This window comes from Phalacrocorax carbo, chromosome 6, assembly GCF_963921805.1.
Source record: "Phalacrocorax carbo chromosome 6, bPhaCar2.1, whole genome shotgun sequence".
Lineage (NCBI taxonomy): Eukaryota > Metazoa > Chordata > Aves > Suliformes > Phalacrocoracidae > Phalacrocorax > Phalacrocorax carbo.
In genome coordinates, this window is record NC_087518.1 from 31272868 (window position 1) to 31297491 (window position 24624).

The 24624-nt window shown below is 38.4% G+C and overlaps 1 protein-coding gene across 4 annotated transcripts in view; it reads left to right on the top strand.

The window, feature by feature from the left end:
* The window catches only part of RABGAP1L (RAB GTPase activating protein 1 like), a 262600-nt gene that overhangs the window by 167793 nt on the left and 70183 nt on the right, over positions 1–24624 (top strand). For 3 of the 4 annotated variants that reach the window (XM_064454431.1, XM_064454429.1, XM_064454430.1), the window contains exon 18: positions 9066–9107. In XM_064454431.1, the coding sequence (XP_064310501.1) occupies positions 9066–9107 (42 nt within the window). Of the gene's footprint in view, positions 1–9065; positions 9108–21200; positions 21589–24624 lie in introns of those variants that run through there. The other variant, XM_064454437.1, reaches the window with a different exon arrangement.

The following is a 24624-nucleotide window of genomic DNA, read 5'->3' on the forward strand; positions in this document are numbered from 1 at the left end:
TGGTTATCTATCAATTTTGAATATGAAATAATTTAATGTTTTCTAATATAGCTAATAACAGAGAAGTGAAACTACCTTTCACAGGACCACACAGCAGCACAGTGGAAGAAGTAGGAATTGAAAGCTAGATACCGTCATTCCTTGGCCTTTATTTATCAACTACTGTATTCAGAACTTTGTATAAAATAACTTTTATAATTAGGTTTGAGAAACTCTCTGTGATAATGAAGACTGATGGGTGTTTTTAAAAATCTTTTAAAACATGAGTGACTTGGTGCTGGTAAATGAGCACCTAGTGATAGTAAAAATGTGGCACCATGTTGTGTAGATGTGCTTCCTGGGAGCGCTGCTTCATAATGAGATAATGAAAGTCTTAGAAGAATTATAACTATTGGCGCTGAAGATTTGATTTCAGTCTTACGCGTGTCTTGCTGAAGAATGGATGTGCCAGGAAACACTGCGCCGTATGGTATCACTCAGACGATAAGACCAGTCGTCTCTGCGTGTTAGTACTAACTGAGTAGCAGATACCATAATAGCCTGCTATTTTTCCTCTGTCACTGTCAGATACTTCTGTGATGCCTTCAACAGAGTTGAAAAAGAACAGATTAACATTTTAATTTATTAAACTTCCTCAGGAACTGTGTCAGGAACAAGCCCACTTCCTCTGTAAATCTGCGCTCAAATGTGAATTAAATAAAAGATTGTCTACAGTTGTTTATCTTCTGTATATCTATAGGGGACGCAAAATTAAACTTTTTGGAATTACTTGTTGTTGACACATGGTCTGCATTTGTTAACCCTTCCAATTATGGATGTTTTAATAAATCTTACAAAACAGCAGATTAGGCCTGCTAGAAATAAAATATCTTTTAGTAACAGCATATTAAAAGTAGGCTTAAATTCTAAGTAGGTATAGATCTGTGCTGAAACTGCCTGCATTGTTTCAGTACTACATACAAAAGTAAAGTCAATGTCATACGTGTGAGTTGGAAAAGTCTGTTGGGGGTGTGTGTTTGTTTTCCTTCTTACAAATATAGGCGATTAGGCTTCGGCATTCAGACTGTTTCTTTCCTCCTGTCCATTGCTCTATGCATTATGCCTGCTAGAGAGCTAAGTCTCTTTCTGAAGTCTTTATCAGCTACTGCTGTTTCATGCTAAGAGACTGGAAAGGATTTCATTCTGAGACTGCCAGCTTTCAATTAATTTAAGAAGAAAGAGAATAGGTTGTTTCAGACTCCAGATGGAAGACGAGAATTTGAACATATATGTCCAATGGTAATGCTGCTTTGCCACATTCAAGCATCTGTTGACATGTCAGCCATAACAGCCTTTTTTGTTGCAAAAACTTGAGGTCTGCAGTGGAGTTAGCTTAGATTTTTCTGGCCCTGGATGTTCTGCTTGTATGTATTTAGATGAGTTATTTAAATCCATGCTAAAAGTTATTTTAGCATGATTTAGCTGATTACTACAGCTGTATTCTACTGTGTTTTTTTCAGTACTAGAACAGAAATTAAAGTAAAAAGAAAAAAGGATGTAGTATTTAATTGTGTGTTTGATGATGAGGAACTTTGTAATGGTTTTGCATATGTGCATTTAAAACATTCAGATTGTAATGATAAAGAATTTTAAGTTATTTTCAAACTGAAAGTCATAAGTATTAGGTGTTTGGATATAAAATTTCAGTCAATAGCAGAATTATTGGAGGTATGTAATACAGAGTTCTGTATTGCCACAGGCACGGGGCACACAAAATGTTCTGTTCATGTCTGAAGCTACACCGAATTTGTAAGAATTTAAGCTTGGATGGAGGAGAAGAGTATTTCAATAGAGTACTTCGGAGAGGTTCTTGGAGAGCCACAGGGTTTAACAGAAACCTTTACACTATGTTGTCCAGCAGTTTCTGTGAGCATCCATAATTTATGTATCTTTCATTCATAGCTGCAGCTTGTTTATCCCAAAAATAACAAGGCTGGTGATAAATACTCAGCACGAGCAAAGAAAAAACAGTCTCACAACAATCTGCAATTCAAGATAACTTATGTGAACAGAAGGTACCTTTTTGGTGGTGTTGATAAATGTTGTGGTCCGAAAATGTTGAGGCTGCTTCTGTTTCAGAAAATGTTCTAAGATACAGGTGAAAAGTTACTGAAGATGAGGGACCTATGTGAATGACCTAATTTGTGCCTTAGAGGAAAGAGACATCTAATGTCATGTGTCACAGTATGTCTCTGACTTACTTTCTTCATTGCAACTGAAATATTTTAGCCACTTACTAGTTGTTGTTCACTTGGTTGATTTTTTTTTTCTAGGAATACAGTAAATTTCCATAATGCTTACTTAACACCAGTGCCATCTGCTGTATTTGAATAGCAGCGTATTCTAAGCAGTCTTGGCAATCCTCAAAAATGCTTCAGAAATAACTGAAGGGAAGTATCACAAATGGGAGGGTGATGTTCCATGAACAAATCCAGGAAGCTAAGCTAATTTCAGGACTGTTTTTAAAAAAGAGGGTGGCGCAGTCTGCCTCTGCCAAAACACTTTCCATGACTTCATGCTTGGAACCTGAGGCCATACTGAATTTTCTAAGTACGTAAAATCAAAATGTGAACTTTGCGTTCAGGTGACTGTTGGGAAGGGAAAAGGAATGTCAAGGTATAGGGAGGCAAGGACCAGGACTGTGCTGTGGCAGAGAAAGGGAAAAGATGAAGAATGAACACTGGGAAGGAGATCAGAGTGCAGGGGAAGCAGGACATTGATTCAACATGGGCATACTTTTTTCATGGTGTTACGTGACCCCATGTAGAGATACGGCTCTCTGCCAAGAGGTGTTCTGAACCCCTCTTCTTGTCTCCTCTCAAGAAGATTGAGGTCTGGAAGATTACTGCTCTTTTGAGCATTTCTAACAACCGTTCCGTTTCCATATGAGATCTGGAGGACCTGTCTTATCTACAGAGAGATGAGGCCTCTTTTTCTGTCCTCGTATGTATGTGATAAGGCCCTTGATGCCTAGTGTGGATTCAGGCCCCCTTCTTCCCCCTATTAATCAGGTTTGGAAAGAGGGAAAGTCTGTTTAAAAATCCCTGTAATTTAAACCTCTGAAAAGCAGAAAAGTAGTATCGGTGTATTGCTTGGTCAAGCAAATGGAGAAAGCATGCTGCTGGCCCATTACCAGCTGCCTGTGAATTAGGAGCATGCCGCTGCAGAAATACCCAATGTCAGGGAACAATTTGGTATGTGGAAAAGACTTAAAATTCTGTGGCTGTGATTTTTATTCTTTGAGAACAGTCACAGAAGCTGGAGAGGAAAAAGTGCTAATCTCAGCACTCTTCACCTTCAATCAGCCATAGCAACATCTCAGCAGCAAATTATGTGAAAATCACCCGAAACATGTAAATAGTTACTAGCACTCCTAAATCCCATTCACCTCTGTTAAAAGCAACAAACAAACAGATTTTCATGTGAAATCATACTAATCCAGGTTTATGGTTGTGCGGTAATATTTATCATGTGCCTTTTCATGCTGCAAAGTACAGGAAAGTAGCACGATAAATACTGAATCCCATGGTGCCGTTTTTAACGTCTCCCTGGTACCTGCTTATCTAATAATTCAGTCAACTGATTTTAATTGGGTTTGTGTGTTATTCACAGCATTGTAGTATCAGGATCGAGATTTCTGTGTTTTCTTCTTTCTTGTATTATAACATTTCCTGCTGTGAGTGATTGTAGTAGGCAATGTATTCAGCATCGATGGGGGAAGCCCAGTCTAAGTCGACTATATCTCATATGTTAGCGGTAAGATCTCTGTGCAATTTGGTTTTTCTTTTTTTTTCCTCTCTAATGTAACTGCTCTGTAAGAAAGCTCTATCTGTTGCTTATACAAAGCTTGCTATTTTGTGTTGTGCCTGATTTGAATGAGTTAACCTTTCTTTTCCTTAGTTGTCTTGTCATTGAACTAGAATAAATGTACAAGCTATACAAATTATATCTGAGTAAAAGATGTTAATTAACATGCATATCCCTGCAGAGCATGCTCCAAGTCTGCCTTACTTACAAAGAGAAATTTGAGCTTCAGACCATATATTTATGTTGTCAGCAAAATAAATACATTTATGACATTCCTAAAGTTTATTGTGTGCTCTCAACATATTAGAGTTGCCAAACAAATGTTTTGCTGGAAGCAATCCAGAACGTAAATAGAATTTTAATTCTCCTTTAGAGTTTGTAACCCCAATTACCCTCAGTAGCTCCTTTGAAATAGTGTGCAACTGAACACATAATTATGGAACACTTTCGAGTTACAAAACAATGTCAAATTAACTTCAGCTGAATAGCTAATCTCCCTTTTAAAAAAAAGAAAAATCAGTTATTAGAAAGCTGCAACAGATTAACTAGTTCTCCTGGTAGCATGTCTTGTGAGTCTTGAGACTTCTCGGACTATAAGGAGATCTTCAGTTGGCTTTCATGTATATCTTTACCGGGTGCTGACCTTTAGAGAACATTGTATCAGTATCTTCACTGTTTCCTCCTACATGTCTTGCATACCTAGGAGCAAAACCACAGATAGGACACTAATGAATTTTCTATAGATTTTTGAAGAGATTAACTTATATTTTTTTGTCAAAATGACGCAGAGGGCATTGCCCTATAATCAGGGGAAGGTCTGTCCGGTGGCCTGGGCTGGAAAGGCAGAAATGGTAGTATTTAATATAGCCTACCTTCTCACAAGGCTTCTGTCATTAAAGAAAGGCTTTAAAATGGGAGATAAACTCTGAAGTTGTTCCCTATGCAGTTGTTGTCCAGATACTACATGATTAAATTGTTTAGCCTAACTCTTCTGCCAGCTCCATGCTATGCTGTTGAGCGTTGCCAGTAGCAAGTGTTAGTTTGCTGCCCCCTTAACACCCTTTTTTCTGATCTCTGGGTAGACCTTCTGGATCAAATGGATAGATATGCCTCCTCCCTTCCAAAGGAAGCCATGAGCATCCTTTCTGTCACAGAGATCTCACTGAATGCAAACTGGATCCTACAAAATCAGATCTTTATCATTCTCTGATTGCCCTTTGTTCCCAATCTTCTTTTCCAGCCTTTTTGAAAGTCATCTTGTTTCAAAGAGCAGAGGGATTCAAAGTGAGGGCTCCTCAAAGAGTTCTTCTGTCTGCAGAAGGCATGTTGGCCTCAGAGGGAACTAAGGGACTGTGAAAATCTCTCACTAGTAGAGAATTAACATAAGATTTCCACTTATTTTAAGCCAGCCTTATTTCAGTGTGCATATATAATTTCCAGTTGAAGTGTTTCATTTTTACAGTCTTATGAGATACAGCTTCACTGTTTCACCCATGACAATATTACCTACGACCTCTGTTGGAAATGACGGGCTTCTGATGTGTAATGCAAGTAAGCGGATGCTTCCACGAAGGGCAAGCTTAATGAGTTAAATGGTGACCTACTAGATGGTGAGTGTGCATCCCAGCACTATCATCCCAGTAGATCTGAATGGTTCTTCTGTAAAACTGTGCCCTTTCTTCTTGAGTAAGTGCTGTCCTATGGAAGTCTTTGTAAAGCAGAGAACAGTCAGCATGGCAGTCAGCAGGAGCCATAAGGAGGCTGTATGATAGCACAGACTCTAAATTTTTCCCTTTCCTGACCCTCATCTTACCATCTTGACCGCAGAATAGTCAGGAGTTGCATGCTTTGAGGTGGACTTGTTCCTTCTCCAAAACTCCTGAGCTTAATGGGTTCTGCTGAAATGCTCTAGGCCTCTACACAAGCTTGAGAAGGTTCTTAAGCAGCACGTGTTGGAAAAAAAGAAGATACTGTGCAGACGCTTAACTAGGCAGATAAGCCTCGAAGACAGGCTGTCATAGAAACTGTTGGCCTTCTGCAAAAGGCTAGTTAAAAGCTCCTGGGAGGAGGACATCCAGATCCTCATTTCTGGGATCCTTGCCTGTGGGCTTAATGTTTGCAAGCAATTTTTTTAGATATTAAGATGAGATCTGCATGATATTAAAGCATTTATTTCCAAATGCCTAGTTAAGCATGTGACCTTTGGTTTTAAAAAGTAATTATCCAAAGCTTGTCTAATAGGGGCTCCCTTCTCTTTTCCCCTGTGGATGATTTGTATGTACTTTCATGTTTCCATTATAAAATTGCTGGAGGGATATTGCTAGCAGTGATTTATATGTCTGGTGCACATTGGTATTTTTGGTCCTTCTAAAATAGATGGAGAAGTTTAAGCTGAACCTTATAAATCAGTGTGTGGTAAATGAAGTAAGATTTTAAATAAGAGATTGTGGAAAAAATGAGCTGAGCCTTCTTTTTCATAATCATAATCATTAAACTTGGCTATGTCAGAATAGACTTGCATGCATTAGGAAAAAATAACTCAAGTATGTAGATCAGTGGTTATAAAATATGTTGTTAAAATGGGTGGGTAAGGCAGTGCATTTGAAATCTAAAGCATCTTGCTGTAAACCCAAAGATGAGTAGAAGCCTCACTGTAGATTGCCAGATGCCACTTCCAGTTCACTCAGCTGTCAAGGTCCTTCAGGTCCAGCAAGCCCAAGCTGGTCAGCGTGAAACTGCAGCAATTGAGACCACAGGTTTAAAATATTGCCTTGAGTTGGGAGTTACCTTTCCCTTAGAGGACTTCCCTTCCTGAGGAAGATGCAGATTGTTTTCTGTTGCCAGGATTAATGGAGTGCTGCTCAGGACAGCTGTATACAAAGATTTTAAGTCCTTTTGATGTTCTGATTTTTGGGTGCTTGTGTGTTGAACAGGTTATCTCAAGTAATAGGAGGGAGTCTGTGAGCTGCCTTCTGCCTGGTGGGGCTGGAAAAAGGGCTGGAGATTCTCAAGGCAGGAGGAAACCTATTTCTGCTGCGTTTGCTATCCATGGGAAGGGCAATCATATAAGAGGAGTACCAGGAAAGAGTTTGGTTAGTTTCAATTCAGAAACAATGTGAGATTCAGGCAGACCAGAAAAAAAAGGTATTTAGAAAATAAGTTAAAACTGGTTTGGTTTTCTTCCTGTATTTTTTTTAGTAATGCCAGAAAATAGACAAAACACTAATTCCTCAGGAATCCAAGAATTGGACTTAATACTCCTACTCATAAAATAACAAAATCTGATCAGTTAGTTAAGAAGAAACCACAATGGTTGTGATGGCTTGTAGTTACGCCTCTCACTTATAGATTGTATGTTCCTATCAAATCCCCTCTGTTCGGAAGTAAAAGTTGTTAATGTCGTGACTTTGTGGAATGAACTGTTGACTTCAGGTTGTTATTCAGAATAAAACTGAGAGTAATATAAGCTTATTTTCCTCCTGCTGGTGCTCTAGTATTATCAGTGTCATCACTGAAATTTATAATCAGATGTTTTTTTCTATGAAAAAAGAAGTATAAAAAGCAAAATAACCATTGTTGTACTTCAAATATTTGTTATCCTGTTTGGAAGTAGGATTTCCTATTAATGAAGCAAGGTTCAGTCCTGCTACAATTGTGACCTCTAGTGGAAAAAGTCCGTTTGTTATCATAATGATTATGCATCGAATTGCAAAGTAATTAGCAGACTGTTGCAATATTCATTATGTCTAATGTCATAGCATTTCCAAGACTCATTAATGGTAAAGTCCCTTTAAGGCACCATGCTGTCCATGTAAAAAAATACAATTTCTTCCCAAGAATGCCACTGAAAAGTCTCTGCAGATTTTTATAAAAGCTGATTTTTATAGAAATATGGTCTCAGGCTTTCAGGAAGAGGCTTGGAAAAATACTCAGTTGCAGAAGCAGAAATTTCTTGGAGAAGGTTTCCTTATAAAAAGTCCTGTTGTTATCCACAACAATATATATTGCAGTGACAGTATTACTGGTGTGGAAGTCTGTTGAGACATTTTTAGATATCAGCTCTGAAAGACATTATAAGAAGAGATTTATTATGCTATTAAACAAGCAGGCGAGAGGATTTGTATAATATAATCTAGGAAAAGAGTCTGAACACGAAGTACATAATACAGCAAATGAGAATCGCGTGTGGTGTTTTTCATATTTGGATGAACATATATAATATGTTATAATATTAAATAATCAGGATAGGTAGGCTACAGACAGGAGGGTCTCTTCCATCGGCAGAGGCAATGCGTGCACTGCCAGCAAGGCTCTTATCTTGTGTCTTCTGGCCTGAGCTGCCCTGGCTAGTTTTCCAAGCAGGACCCCAAGACTTGGTTCAGTTAGGCTGCTCCAAAGGACGCTCATTCAGGGTATATGTCCACCTTCCCCTGGGAAAACCTCGAGGTCTTGATTGTCAAATTAAAAAGATGTTGAACAAAAGTGGAGGAGTGGCACTTCCTATTTTTGTATACAACCTACTGGAAATGTAGCCATCTTCACCTCTCTGTAGTCAGTCAGTGGAGTGGTTTTTACTTTCTTTGATTTTTAAATAATTGGACATTGCCATTCTGTTATTCACTGGATGAATGTCTGTGCACTTGTATACCCAGCTTTTGAAAACAAGAAAGCAGACTATTTTATACAGACATCAATTTGCTTACCTATGAAATGGTTTTGATCTTTCGCTGATAACATAAAAAAAGGTGTGTTTTGTACTTGTGGGGTTTTTCTGTTTTATTTTGGGTTTTTTTTTACAGTTTGAGCATGAAAGATTGTACATGATTAATCATAGCTAAGTTCAGTTACTTTGCAAAAATCCTATCAACTAGAATATTTATCACATTTTATTGATACCCTGCTTGTTACAATATTCTGCACCGTTCACGAAAACCAGCTTTGACAGGTACTGAAATGATGGAGGGATATCTTGACACATCCACAGCACCTGACAAATTGAACAGTGAGATTCCGGAAGCTCCAAAGAGCTGTAATCTTCCCCAGCTGGGAGTTTGGAAACTGCTTTGGGGCTTTAATGATGAACTTTGAAGTGTAGCGGGAAAAGGGAAGCATTCCCTAGAGATCGCAGCATCTAGTTACAATGCTACCTAGAGAGAAGTAATATAGAGGGGAGATTTTTATGCTGGGATTGATTGAAGTATTTTTCTTCTTATTTTCAGGGTATGAACATAATCTTCCACGTAGCTTTGGCTCTCTTAAAGGTAAGTCATTGATTAGAAGGGGGGGTTTAAGTTTTATTAAACTGTGTGGAATATTTTCTTAGCTTGATGTGTCCTGTCTAAGGTAACAAAAATAGTGGGACTTCTGGGGGAGGGAATAGGGTAGAAATATCCATTTGGGTAGCAATTTGCCACCATTTGGTGGCTTTAAAATTGTACTTACAGTAGATCTGTTTGTATTAAACTTAATCATGTCATAAATTTCGTGGAACAAAGAGTGCAGTCTAAGGATTTAAATGTCTTCTATAATTACTATTAAGAAAACAATTCTGATGCATTTCACAGAGTATTTATTTTGTGGCTAGGTTCTTTCATATAACTACTCAAGAACCATGTGATTGAATATTATTTGGTATCAAATATATTTGTAATGTTAAGAGAGGAATGGAGGTCTTTTATAATATGGTGAACTTCTGTCTTTGGCTTGGACACAGGATTTACCCAAATAAACCAGTGAACCAACCTGTAAGTAAAGCATTGGCCGTTTCAATGCCAGCGAGATAGCTCAAAGTTAACTTACATTAACCCTCACAAGTTGGCACGAGTTCAAATCCAGTCCACGTGCAGGCACATGGTATGAAATTTGTAATGCCACCTTTGAATTCAAACGATATTCCCATCAAATAATTTAGGCTAAAGCTCAAGGTAGAACAGCCTATCATTCCTAACACAACCACCCCATAACATGGGCATGGCTGGTATCATTTGTTGGTTGCTAGTCCTCTAGGGTGTTTTCTTTATCATTTACCTGGAAAGGGCAAACAGCTACTAGTTGAGCTGTTCAGTAAAGAGAAATTCCCAGAGTCTTAACAAACGCATCTCGAAGTCCTGCAGCAGATATATGCTGCTGCTGTGAACAGAGTAATTGGAAATTTCAAAACATGCACATTTTCACTTGAGGTCAGGTGCTTTGGGTGAAGTACTGCAGTGCAGGTATGAGATAGTATGTAGCATTATAGTAAGGAAATGTCCAAAATAACTTGTTTTACGCTAACACAGTTAATGTGTCAAATGGTGTTGTGACTTTCTACGTGAGTATATGTGTTAAATGAAGTCGCCTTATAAACAGGAAGTTTGTTTAATGTACGTTTCCAGGGAAGTGCTCCTACACAAGTCTAAATTTGTAAAACGGGGGGAGGGAAGTGTGTGCTCTTTTTTTCCTGTTTCATGTTTTATTTGCAACTGTGGGGCTTGCTAATTTTCTGCCTTTAAGGCCAGCGTGGACAAAGCGAAATGTAGGTTATAGCACAATAGATTGTAAAAGAAGTGAAAGCAAGCATCCAAGCGACACCCAACAGGTATGCTGCCGTAGTAGTAGGAACAGGTTCTGGAAGGAGGTGGATACCAGCTTACGGATCTTAAAACCGAAGAAGAAGAAAGAAAAGGAGGAGTGCTTGTACTGAGCTGAAAACAGCTGGCAAGGTTTTCAGGAAAGGAGAACTTTGTTCAGTTTGTTTATGAAGGATGACTTTGAGACCATGGCTGTACATCCATCCGTCTATTTTCATTATTGGTTTTTTTGTGTTGAATAACTAGCCCAATTTCTTTCAACAGAAAGTAGTCAGTCTTTTCATTTTATATATATTTATTCCACAACATGCTGCTTATCCCATTGAACATTTCTCTTTGATTGTTCCAGAAGAAACGATTCAAGAAAGTATTGTGTCAGTCTTATTATAATAACAATTTTCTAAGTTCAAGCGTTTTAAGAGTTGGTTTTAATTCTGCTTATAGCAGTTCTTTTATATATATATATATATATATATATATATATATGCAGTATGCTGTATCTGCCTGTTCTGGCAGTAATAGGCTCTAAATAGTAAGAGACGTGTTATTCTGAGAGAGTATTTCTACACTGCAGCCAAAACTAAAGAAAATACAGGTAAGTAAGATAAGATTCTAAGTCAGAAACACTCACATAAGAGCACAGTTCCATAGTGGTACAAAGATGGAGCTGGTGATTATATACAATTGAATTAGCATATGATTTGCTTTCAGCAGGAATTGCTGTTCTGTTAGGGAGGAAAAAGATTTTGTACACTGAGACCTGAAGTAATTTTTTTTCCTGTTCAGATGTGTTCTTAATCTCTCCGTATCATTAGAAACGAAGGGGTTTAGCATACCAGTCTTTTCAGGTTACAGAAACTGAATGTGCATGCTGCAGAATAACAGCTTTAAAAACTGTGTTTCTAAGGTCTTGTTTCTCTGCTTCTCAAGCGAATGAAAACAACTCCTAAGGATTTGTTCTTAGTTAAAACAGAACGATTATTGTCTCACCCACAGTCTTCTGGATTATTTTTAATTTGGACAAGGGAATCTTTCATCAGTGGAATATCTGATTCTTTACTGTGTAAATGCCATTTTCCTCCCTTCTTTGCGAGGCGTGTGCCTCACAATCCCTCAGTAAATAGCAACAGAATAGAAGCTTTTTATCTTGAACTCCCTTTTACTCAATGCAATTTCTCACTGTTAAAACCAGCTGCTAGTATTCAAAGTGAATGCTTGTTAGTTTTGAAATGACAGCACTACTTCTGTGACCAATTACCCGAGACATCTTGATGCAATAATATTTGGAAAATAAACATGTATTTAAGACACGAGGGGAATCCTTTCCCACATTCTGAGTATGACTGTAGCAATGAACAGAGAGAGGATTAAAGCTCTTTAGCTATGGAGGCCATCATTTGTAATGAGGCATTCATCTGATTTCTTATTGAAGGAAAAGCAGAGTCTTTTTTTCTGCAGCATCCAAATGTTATGCTTTCTAATGCATGTCAGTGCTTTTAGTGCACTCCCCAGTATGCTCATCTGTCAGGCTCTCCAGCTGGTGGCAGTATTTTACAGTTTTACATTAATCATTTAGTTACATCATGTAGAGACTGCACCTGAATTAACATTTAGTAATCTGAGCTGATAGAAAATCAAATCCCTCTCCTTTCATTTTCTGAGCATCAGAAGATACAGCAAAGCACTGGGGTGTGAAAAGAATTCCAGTGTTGAAAAAGGCAGCATGGAAAACTGTGGTTTAGACCAACTCAACAAACAACATGGTTATTTTCATTTTTTAAATCCTGATTAAGACCTTTAATAGAGAATGACAGAGGAAGAAGTACCATTCCGGTGCCAGCATACTTTCCGATCCCTTTTGTCATCAACTAGTTAGTTTTTCTGTTGGAAATTATGAAATAAATATTAAAATCTTCATATATGCTAAGAAAAAATATCAATAATAAGCTTTCTTTCATATTTTAGTATTTCAGTAATTATTTCCTTCATGTTCTATTTCTGATATTGCTACCTGAGCAAAACCAGCTGAACACATGCTTTATTTTGGTATTAGCAAACCGAGGCAAATATCAAAATATATGATTGTGGAGAAATCAGGCTCCTGATTAACTACTGTTGTAGTTACTAACTACTGAAAAGGCAGGGAAGAGTACATGTGAAATAGAAATGCAAGAATGAACCACAGGGTTTTAAAATAGGTCTGTATCCAGGCTTTTTTTCTGAGGGTTCGTCTACTCGTGGAGGTGTACCATACAATACAAAGATGGATTCATAACAACACTTAAGGCCAGCACTTAGGTTGTTGAGCTTTCATCTGGGAGATCATTATAAAACATGTTGTTTAACGCCAGAGGAAAGCCATTGTTTTGATCAGGAAGGTGTGTAATACTCAAATAGAAATGGGTAGACAATAGTGAGAAACAATAATATATCTGTTACTGCGTGTATTTCCCAGCCTATGCATTATTCTCTTACAGAGATTCACTACTGTACACATATTATTCTAAAAACAGTGCTTCTATATATCGTTCCTTGAACTCAGGTGAATGTGAGCAGCATTTCTAACAGTGGTTATGAATTCTTAAACTTCTCCTCAGTGCACGTTATCAAGTAATAACTGTATGTTGCACAAACAAGACTGTTGCATTGCTTGGTTATTTCTGTTGCCACCCTTCAGTCTCAGCACTGTTTGTGTCAGTCTGTCCCCAACAGATTAGGGAGAAGCATACCAGTTACAATTGCAGGGACAGCAGATGATGCTATTAACTCAAGTAGTTGATACAGAAGCTCCCTAGATTTCAAAAAAAAGAGGTGTCAAAATTACTTTGGATAAGGAGGGTTATTTGTTATCTTTATATCATTCTGTACCTGGACTGAAAAGGACCTCCTGGGCCAAAGAAATGCTTCTCTGCTATATTATGCCATTATGTCATATGGCATCTACTTCATAAACTAGTAACAGCAGCAATATTGCTGGTGGAAGGCCATTTCCCTTATTTCAGTTCAAATTTATCACTGATCATTTTACACTCCTTTTATGTCAGCACTGTCCTTTATCCTAAATAGTCCCCTTCCAGCGACACTCACAATAGTGTTTATCACCTTGAAGTATTTATAGATACCATTCACGCTGTTTACTAAATAAACCAATATTCTTAGTGTTCTTGAACTTCAGAGCATCTTAGTAGTCTCTTCTGCATCTCCTTAATTCTGTATTAATCTTTTTAGAGGTGATGATGACTGGATCTTTAAGAGAGGTCACACTATGTTTTCTGTATTAGTGTTGTATTTCCTTATTTCTAAAAAATCTACTTTATCTGATAACGATGAGGGTTGTATTGCTTTCTTATGTTTGTATGGAATAGTATTAATGACTAATCAGGGGGTTCCACAAATACTATTTCACCACCTTAGATGTGGAATTGTGTAGCACAAATTTTGAACGAAATTATGCTGTACTTCTGTATACATTTACATTTCAGTTCTAATGAACACATAGTGAATTGTAGGTTTTCTTTGTTCACTTTCCAGACATTATGTTCTTTGGATAGGCATCTGACCTAACCCGTCTCGGATTTTGCCCATCGTTTATCTCCTCAATTACCACTTGCACCAACCCAGAATTTTAAAATCAGATACGAAATTTTGTTTTGTGTTAAAGGCATAGCTTAAAAATTTACGCTCGCGAGAAGTGATCACACTCAAAGATAGCCAGAGCAGTCATCCATTTTTGTGCACCTTAGATCCTGCTGTTCATGGGTAAGTTATACCTATTCCTTCAGGGAGCTGTGTGGCTTGCAGGGTAAACCAAAGTGGTCAGTGTGAAATTGCTTGAGATTATGCTTCGCTTTATCACCTACTTCTGAAATTATCAGTTGCCACTATCTAGCCTGGGGCATCAGTGTTTAAAAAGTAGTGTAGTCTTTTAAGAAAACAAACAAGGAAAAAGCCAAGGGGTTCAAGTTAATAACAGCAAGTAGAGAAGTAAGTTTTATCAGGTAGATGAAAACAAGCAGCATAAGAGGAATAGTTAAGGTGAACAACTTAATTCTTCCATATCTTACTGGAATAAGATACTGGTATTTTGTATAATCTTACTAGCTAAACATCCGAGGACCTCAGTGAAGACTGGACAAGTGCTTATTTTAGGTAAAACTTGCATATTATCAATGCAGATAATTTAAAATGTAAATTGTCTTTCAGTCAGGGACGAAATTGTGACAATTATTGTAACTTTTTGGGAGGTATCACGTGAAAAAGTGCACTGAGTGTGTAGGCAACAGAGCTTAGGCCTTGCCTCCAAGAGATAAAATAGCTATTTCATTCTCTCTCTGCATACCATCACTCTTACTTTGCATTTGCAGCCACTTGAGGAGCCTGAACTGATTTTTAAATTAGCACCGCTTTAAGCCAGAAGTTGGATGAAGTGACATAGAGGGTTCCTTTCCAACCTACACTGGTTTTGATTCTAGGTAATCTGGTTTAGTCCACTCTGTAAGTGCATTAAATTCTCAAAAGGTTCTTTCCAAGATAAAAAAGATTTGTTCACATTAGAATCTATGACAAAATAGATGTTGCCCTTTATACCTTTTTTTTTTAATAGCTTCTTTATGTAGCTGATCCCAGGATCAGCCCTGAAGTGGTTCATGACCCTTTGGTGCTAGAGATCAGAACCAAGTGTTCTCTTTTTAAGGTCTTCCCCATTAGGCAAAGGACAAGAAGTTAACTTTTTAAGAGGCTCCTCAGATCACTGCTTTTATATTTCTAGTTCCTAAACTGAGGAGGTCCTTAAACTGTAGGTTTTGCTGGGCTGAAGAATTCCCCCTCCAAACCTACTCCCCATACAACAAAAATCAGTACTTGGTGACTTGCTGGAGATTATATCTTTAGAAAGAGAAATCTGTACCTGAAAATGTCCAGAATCAATCAACTTCCAGACTATTGATTTTCTAGTCCCAAGGTAACCAGTCTTCTATTTTTAAATGTCCACCTTTATTTCCATGCTAAAAAGCCATCCTGTCCTGACTAGTTACTTTCTTAGCCTATTTGATCTCCTCCTCGCACCTAAAATCAGTTCAATTTCTATTAGCTGCATGTTTACCATAAATTTTTAATTTTGAGGGAGAGGAGGTGTTCTCTTTTTAAAGGAATAGAAGACTGAAAGCAGAAAAAACCATGAAATTCATTGGACTGCATTTCTTTAGCAGCAATGAACCCTGATTTATATATTTCCCCATTATACTGTCTGTTCATAATTTCTAGATATTGGAAACTGGAGATAGTGTTTTCAGGACTGCATATAGTTCTGAGATCGATCGATCTGTCTGTCTGTCTATCTATCTATCTATCTATCTATCTATCTATCTATCTATCTATCTATCTATCTATCTATCGAGAGATATATAGATAATTTTTTTTTCCAGTATCCTGTATATGACTTGTGTACCTAGCAAATCTTGTGATTCTGTGGGAATTTTTTTCTTAAGTATGTAACTGCAGTAAATAAAAACATGAAAACAGTCATTCCAGATCAGACCTGTAGGCTTATCTACCCCAGTACCTTGTGGCCAACAGTGGATACATGGGAAAGACTGTAAGAACAGGGCAATAATACTCCTTTTTTTCTCCAGAAATTTGTGTCTCAGGGACTCTCTGCGAAAGAAGTAATCTCATGTTTAATAACTGTATGGCTTTTGTTATTCCATGGGTTTGTCTGGTGGCTTTTTGTACATGTGAAACTAGCAGCCACGGAGATTTTCTCAGCTTAATTATGGATTGTGTGAAGATGTGCTTCGTGTTGTTTGCTCTGAACCTGTCGCCTGTGAGTTTCACATGAGGTTTCTGGTTCCTGTGTTGGAAGGTTTGTTGGACAGTTTGTACCTCTTCACTTTCTCCACACCACTCATGGTGGCATTCTCTGTTTAGATCTCTATTCCTTTCCTATTATTTCCTACCATTTGATTTATTTTGTTGATCTCTGCTGTACACTGAGCTAATATTTTCATAGAACAGTCCACAGTGACTCCAAGATTCACTCCTGAGTAGCAATTGTCAGCTCAGAGCCTATCATTTATATGTAAAATTGATACTGTTCTCCATATGCATCAATTTACATTTGTCTACATTGACTTTCAGTTACTATACTATTGCCCAGTCAGTCTCTTACTGTCCTCCTGCAATTCTTTACTGTAAGCCTCTGTCTTTAAAACCCTGAAAAATTTAGTAGCATTTGCAAACACGATCACCTCGTGATTCACCCTCTTCTTCAAGCCATTTTAGAATTGTCCAACCAGCATGGACCCCAGCACAGATTGCTGATGGAATCTACTATGAAAATTAATTGTTTTATCGTGTTCTTCCTAATAATGAAGAAGATGTAGACTTCACTAAATACAGATTACACCGTTGTGATTAGACCAGAACAGAAAGGACAAAGTAATTTCTGATAAGGCAAGAGGTGAAACTCTTATTGTGGGCATGATGTAATTCATATGGATTTTCAGAGTTGTTCTGGTGCAGAATTGGTATTATCATTTTATAGGAATAAACTAGAAAGAGAACTTTAATCTTTGTTCTTCCAGTTTTAGATTATTTTTAGCTTCTCAAAGTCAGTAGTCTTTGCCACCAAAATTTTAAAGTCAATCCAGTTCCTTTTTGTTTAACAGTTGACATATAAAAGAGAGATGCTATCATACATCAGCGTTGATCAATTAGCAATTCATATAGCAATTATGAAAATGTTTAGTTTATCTCAGTACTGACCTTTCGGTACTGTGCCCCATTATCATACAAGTTTTATATTCCTGTCAACACAAAGCACAAGATAGGAGGCAAGACTAGCAGTGCTTTTGCAGGAAGGACATGGAAAAGGCTGGACTGCTAGCACAGTGAGGATGTGGGCAGGCAGAGGTAGCAGAGAGGGAGAAAGGAACCTGTACAACTCACGTAGGGTCATAATTTAAAAATTATGCAAGGTGGGCAGGTTGCCAGTTTTTACAGCAAGTTGTCATGCTTTGTTAAACATGCAAGCGAGAACACTGTGATCTGGGAACTAAACAGTATGAACACCTAAAAGTAACACATTTGCGTTCAAGCTTTGTGCACTCCTGGCAAAACAGTAAAGATAGAAGCTGCAGTAGTCATGACGGCCCATACTTTTTTCCCCATAGCAAACAGTCCAAGAAGCATGAAGCTACAAAGCTCTCACTTTGAGCATCATAAGATACTAGATAGAAACTCATCATTCTCCTTGGAATTCCATGAGCCTTCCCCAAATATTTTCTCGGTTTTTTCTATACCTATGTATGTGTATGTTCCATAAAAAGGGGGTCACCTCTACTTTGGCATATATTAAAGTACAGAGTTTTATAAAGGACTCCCCGTAAAGATCCTTGGTATCTTATTACAAAATTCAGAAAATATAGATAATTTCAAGTCATATTCTGTATGTTTTTATTTGCTTAGAGAATATTTTGCCATTAGCCACTTCTTCGGACCTCAGCTGTGTACATCTGAGCAGATCTTAATTGCATCAGTACTATGTGAGCAAACAGATGTTTTGTGGATAGGAAGGCTGGAAACAGAATTTAACTGTACTTAAGGACCAGGTAGCCTACGACATGGAAATCAAAGCACGAGTGATATGTGTTTACCCTAAGTCATTCTATGTACTGTGCAAGTTGCTGCCTTTTGGGCCATTTTCAGTTTTTATGTTGACTTCAGTCAGGCCCTTCTGAAGAATACAGGACAGTAATCTAATGGCATGGATGAGAGTAATGAATTCTACATGAAGGAAGAATCACAATTCCTGGTCAGACATGGATAAAAAATAAAATGTAGTATTCAGTTAGGTTGTAGAAGTGTCTAAGAATAGTAGGAAGTGTAAAAAGTCTCAACCTGCAAATCTGAATGACAGTGCACTGTTATGGTGTGTGAAAGGAGTTCCTGAAAAACACGGAGGATTGGATTTCAGTTGGTAATTAAGGGGTGTTTTTGTCAAGCCTTGGATTTTTTTTATTTTAGAGACCTCTTTTTAAACAAGAAATCCAGGCCTGATGTAAAAATCATAATGATGGTATTAGACCACATCTCATGGGAAGCTAATCCTGTAGTTAATTTTCCTCATTCTGAAAAATGTGGACCTTATTTATAAGCTGAGTTCATCTGGTTTTAGCCTCTAACTATGGGATCCTATTATAACTTTCTAGAATTAGAGAGTTTATTTAATAATCATTTCATTCCATTTTTCAGAAGCCCAGACCTTACCCAAGATGAACCAAACCAGAATTTTGATAAGGATGAGAGTTAGCTATTAGCTTATTGAAGTCTGATTTATGCAAGGAAGAATTTAAGGCTTTTTACATGGACGGTGCTCTGAGTTATGTGTCCCCTTACCTGTTTTGCCCAGAAGTCACCAGTCACTCTGCCCATTCACCTCTGTGCTTCTAGTCAGTTCTGTAACTTCCTTCCCAATACACACAGTATAATGCTCTCATTTCCTTTTTAATGTTTTGAGCAATGTTTTCATTTGCGGGTGCAAGATAGAACATAATGTTTCTAGAATATCACGTTTACTAGTGTGTGTTTAAATTAGATGTAAATACTTTAAAAATTCACAAAAAGTAGGAAGAGCTACTTCCTTCCCTTTAAACCCTTTCACCCTACAAACATACAGTCTGGTCAGCTGAAAATTTAACCTGTGATGGATAAGCGATTGGCATTGTGGTGTTCACCTATGCACATAAGAACAAACTACATAATATACCAGAATCTCTGGACCTGCATGCTGAGGGAGTATGGAAAGTATAGGAGAGTTCCCATTGTGGTCTTTACTATAATCTTAAACTGGAATTAAGTGTGTGTTGGTTATGGTTTCTTTTTTCCTAAGAAAGTTGTGCATAGCTTCTTTTGAAAAGGACCTTGGGAAATACTCCTCATCTCAGCCTATACAGAAAAGCTGTAGCCTCCACCTCTTCAGAACCCTTCAGCTCTGTGGACTAGTCTATACAGAAAAATTTCATCTGCAAAATACTGTTTCACGACCTGAGATACTTAAATCAGCTTTCAGAAGACCACCTGTATTAAATCCAATTCAGTATTGCACAGAATTTGCAGGGGCTTTAGTTGACTTAAATTCCACATCACCAGAGGATAAATCCTTGAGGCCTCATTGTTGTCATCTCTCATCTTTGACCTATGTCTTCTTCTGGTTCTGCTTTAACCGTTTTCCTGCCTGCTACATGTGTCACCATAAGCCAAGGTGACCTGTGTGGATGGAGCTATTTTTGGTAATAATGTCCTGTTTAAAAAAAAAAAATCCTCATCCAAGAACATTTATTTGTATTTGAAAGGAGTCCAGTATGGGTGGTGTATCAGCCTGAATGCAATTAATTAATTTTTCTAATTCTCCTCTGCTTTTTGTAGTACTTAGCTAGACTTTTTCATGGTAAATTAGCTACTTATAAACATGTTTATTATTTCAATTCAATGACCCCATGCTATGGATTTTTACTTTGCATTAGTATTTTAACTAAATATGGTTTTTCTTGACAAGTTAGACAAATGATTTTTAGAGCTCAAATATGCACTTGTGGAAGTGTTTGCAATTAGTGTGTTTTAGATCCATAGAGCTCCTCACAATATTATAAATTACTGCCTTTCTGTGTGTTAGATAGGTATGGAATATTACTGTCTGCTCCAGTCAGAACGTGTGTTGTTGTTACACAGCCCATTTGATAATTAGACAATTCAAAAATGAAGTAGCATAAAAACATGCTTTCTGAAGCACAGACCTGTGAATGAAGTAATACCTGCTAGGCTGTCTTTACCCAGATGGCAGAGGCACCTGGCCTGGTCCCTGCATAGGAGTGATGCGAGGCAATTTAAGGTGTGACATCATAGCATTTTCCCTACAAATGAGCAGTTAATTTCTAGAAACAATTCAAATGCATGCGCTGACATCATTCCCGCCCTGCCCATCGTCTCCAGATTTAGAAATGCCTCCAGAGAACACAGTGCTGGAAATTACCATTATTTAAATGATTTAATTTAATCCTGCCCAAGCTGTGCAACGATGGGCTACAGCTTCTCAGCTTCTCAGAAGCCGCCTGCTGCTCTCTCCTCACCAGTAGTCCATCATGATGTCCTTGCCCCTCTCCCATTCATCACCCAGGAGGGTGAGTGTCTCCTGCCCTACCTGCCTGTCTCCGGGTTGCACTGAGTCTGCATTTGCATTATTCAGCAGCAGATCGAATACAAGTCATTATGTCAGCTGGCAGGCTGGTTTCTTCTTAGCCATCGAATGTTAGAGGATGCAGTTCAGATACCGTAAGCCTGGGATTCGACAGCAAAAACCCTCACGGCTGAATTGATTTAAGGTGGATGGGGAGGGGGAGCTCAGCTGTCCAGCCGCTCACTATTGGCTTCTTATTACGGCATTCTCCCCCGAGACGCTCTCTGCATGCTCATTCACCCCCTCCTCCTCCTCCCAGCCCCCTCCTTGTCTACCCCTTCATTACTGATTCACAGCGAGAGGCAGCAGCGGCAGCCGCCACGCTTGTCACGAATCAGAGATTGCAATGAGCTCATCCTTTTCTCTTTGCAGCTTCAGAACTGCCCTGGCTTTATTGCTCTTATTGCTGCTGCTGTCTGCTGGCACACACATCCACAGACACTGAGCCCTGAAAGCTCAGTCTCCCATCTGAGCTTTCCTGCACTAATTTTCTGCCATTTTCCTGCTTTTTAGGTACATTTTTAGATCCATGTTTTCTCTGGTTTGTTTTTCAAATATACTTTGGACTCTGGCTGAGCCGGCACGGTGGATCATATTTTTCCTTGATTCTTAGCAAAGATGCTTTTCTCTTTCTGAGAGGCTGACGGGCGTTGCTGTAGGCAGCCATCCGAGCCCATTTCAAAGATCTGAGGCTGGCTCTTTTAATCTTGCACTTTTTGAAATTACGGTTCAAAGCCTGTTCTTCTCACTCTGGATACTTACTACTTACTGCTCATGGAAGAAGGGGTACCTTGCAAAACCCCGGCTGCCAAGCTCACACCGCCTGTCAAAAAGTCCCAGGACATGCATGACGAGAGAAGCAAGCTGGTGAATGAGTATGCATGTCGGGTGCTGGAACTTCTGGGAATGGGGCATCGCCTATTTGTGCCTCGGCTGCTTGCGGTGAGATTGCATTTTCTTGAAATTAATTCATTGTGAATTTGCCATCTTCCCTCCCAAAACTGCTTCCCCCCCTAGGGTTCTTGACACTGCATGGAGACATGAGATATTTCTTATTTTTTCCTCTTGGCTTCTCATAATGCATCTCCTAAGCACTGAGTTTTCCTTTTTCATGTAAGCTCCGGAGGGCTGGGTGCTAGTCCTGCTAATGGGGATTGGTGCCACTCCTTAACTAGCTTGAAGGGTTCACAACCAGTGCTGTGTTGTTAAAAAAAAAATCTTTCCTAAAGCCATGAACGCTTTTGTTCTCAGTCCTGTAATGATTCCAAATACTCAGCATGCCTGGTCTACTTCTAGATACTCATGAAAAGTGCATTAATGCTCAGCATTTCATACTTTTTATACATTTTATACTTGTGACATCAAAGGTTAGTTATAAGCATTCATAAAAATTCAAGCTATATTTTTGGTTTTCTACTGTTTCTGTGTTTGATTTTGAAAAGGCAGTTGACACTATGTAAAAAAGTTTAAAATACCTGTATAGAATTAGCTGGGAAGCAAATTGTTAAAGATGTTTTCATCCGTCATGCAAATTATGTCTGTATGTGAAATGGCCTGAAATTGGTGTGGCATGTTACAGTGCAGAGAAGTACACTTCTATCATTTTTACTGCTGTACAAAGCAGACTCAAAACCACAAAGCAGTGGTAAATCCAGAAGTCAGTACCTAGTCCTAGCTGGGTCTGCTCTGGGGTACTGTAACTAAACCTGGCTGCAGCTTGGAGGTACGCTTGGTCTGTGGCCCTGTACACCAGAATGCCATTTTTAATGTGATGCATGTGAAGACAGTTCTTTACTGATCCCAGCCCATTTTCTAGTGGGATGTTGCCTTTTCCTTTATTTCCATACCCTGTGCAGTCCTATACTGTAGTTACATATAGTGACCTGTCTTGCATTTGCGTTGTGCTACTGAAACCTATCTCGGTGTTCCGCAGTACACTCGCTTAAGTGAACGTGTTCTGCGTATTATAGCATGTTCAGTGTTAAAAAAAAAAAAGGTGGGCGGTTGAACCAGTGTGTCCCTGTGCCATGAGATGTTAGATAAATGTAAAAAAATTCACAAACTCTCTGATTGCTAGTGAAGTGCAGCTGAATTTGGATATCTACAGTCACTTGTAGAATTGAGTATAGTGGCTAATAACGCGTGGTTCAATCTGTTGTATGTGTAAGCGTTATTCCAGTTTGCCTCTAAGTGTACCTAAACACTCATCCATCCCATCCTGCTGCTGGTCGCTTGGGCAAGGACTGCCAAATCATTTTGAATTGTTTTTTTGATAAGCTCTAAGGAAAGCAGAGACAAAACCACTAAGCTCTTTTTCACTTGACTTAATCAGGCTTTGTATCTGGCCCTCCAGATGGAGAATACCAGGAAATTTAGCATACTTCATCACCCAGGCAGCTCAGCTTTGCTGAATGACATAATATTGTTTATTAAAAAAGAAGAGGGGAGAAAAGGCAAAATTATACAAATAGTGCTTGTGTTATTAGAGAGCCTTGACTCGTGGAGTCAATGTGATTTCCTGTCAGGTTTTATTAGCTAAATATACCTCTTCTGACATATATCCCTTTTGACATATACCCCTTCCATAGAGGAGGAGAGACACTGATTCTGATGATTTTTTTAAAATGTGAAATCTCTGGGAGCCAAGAATTTGTACTTTAATCAGAATGGATGATACTTCAAAACCTCGGTGTTTCATAAAATTAAGAACTAGATTCTTTTTTACGTGCATAAGCTTCTCCCTCTGCTGTGGTTTTGGGAACAAATGCCTAGGACAGGCAGAATATATGCCATTGTAGTGTTATGTGATAATTATAATCTATAACCTCTATGCCAGCCTTACGAAAATTCAGATCACCTCCTCACTGCATCAGCTGACAGCGATGATGGGCAAGCGAAACAGCACTAATTCTGTATGGGTTTATCCCCTTTGGGGTGACTATGAAGCTAGTAAATTTTGTGTTTGTGCTTATCCGCATTCATTGGTATTTTATGTGGCAGAATTAACATTGCCTTTATAAGTCTGGAGCTACATATAAATGCAGTGGTGAAATTTTGAGCAGAGGGCTACTACTGGGTGTACACAAGACTATTGCTGCGTTTCAGGATGCCAGCTCATTGTGCACAAAACCAAAGTTATTTTTCCTCCATAATGCTTTTGTCCCAGTGTTTTACAGGGAGCACAGATTTTATTTAGGAAAAACTGTGTTTGACAGTATAGCTTTCACAGTAAAGAAATGGACATAAACGATGCCAGTAAAAGGAGTCTTTTGATGTATTGTGCTAGAAGCGCATGCCAGCGTAACTGTAGTGGCGTAGCTTTACCCATCAAACTTTCCCAGGCCTGGATCCCAAGTTTATCCACCCTCACGCTCCTTGGCATCACAGAAGGTCAACTTCATCCTCATGGAGTCATTGAACAGTTGTCAGGTCTGTGGCTTGTGTTTAAGGGCAGCACAGTGCACAGTCATGCAACATGCAGCACTGCAGTCTTGTTGCTACCAGTGGAAGAGGAACTATCAGATTAGAAAAAATAACTTACATACCTTGATTTTATGTTGCATACCTTCTTAAAAGAACTTAAACCCACATCTGTGTATGTTAGAGACCGAACATTATGTTCTGAAAAATCAGTGTGAGGATATTTGTAAACATTTTGCATTTACCAGTAGCAAATTAAATAGTGGAGTAGTGTATGGCCAGATTATTTTCAGCCTTTAACTTGGTCTTGCTCCTGACACATGCTCACTGAAGTGTAAAAAAGGCAGTTTATGCTCACTGACATTCTATAGAAATCTAAATATATATATACTGTATACATAGAACTCTGTAGAAATTTGGCATTTTTATCTGTTTGTATGAAAGAGGAACATTAAAATAAGGAAGTGTAGTAGGGTTGATCAAAATTTCTTCTGCTGTGTTAGTTCCCAGGTGGGAATAGGAGTTGTAGTTGATGTAGTCAGTAATGAGACTGCAGAA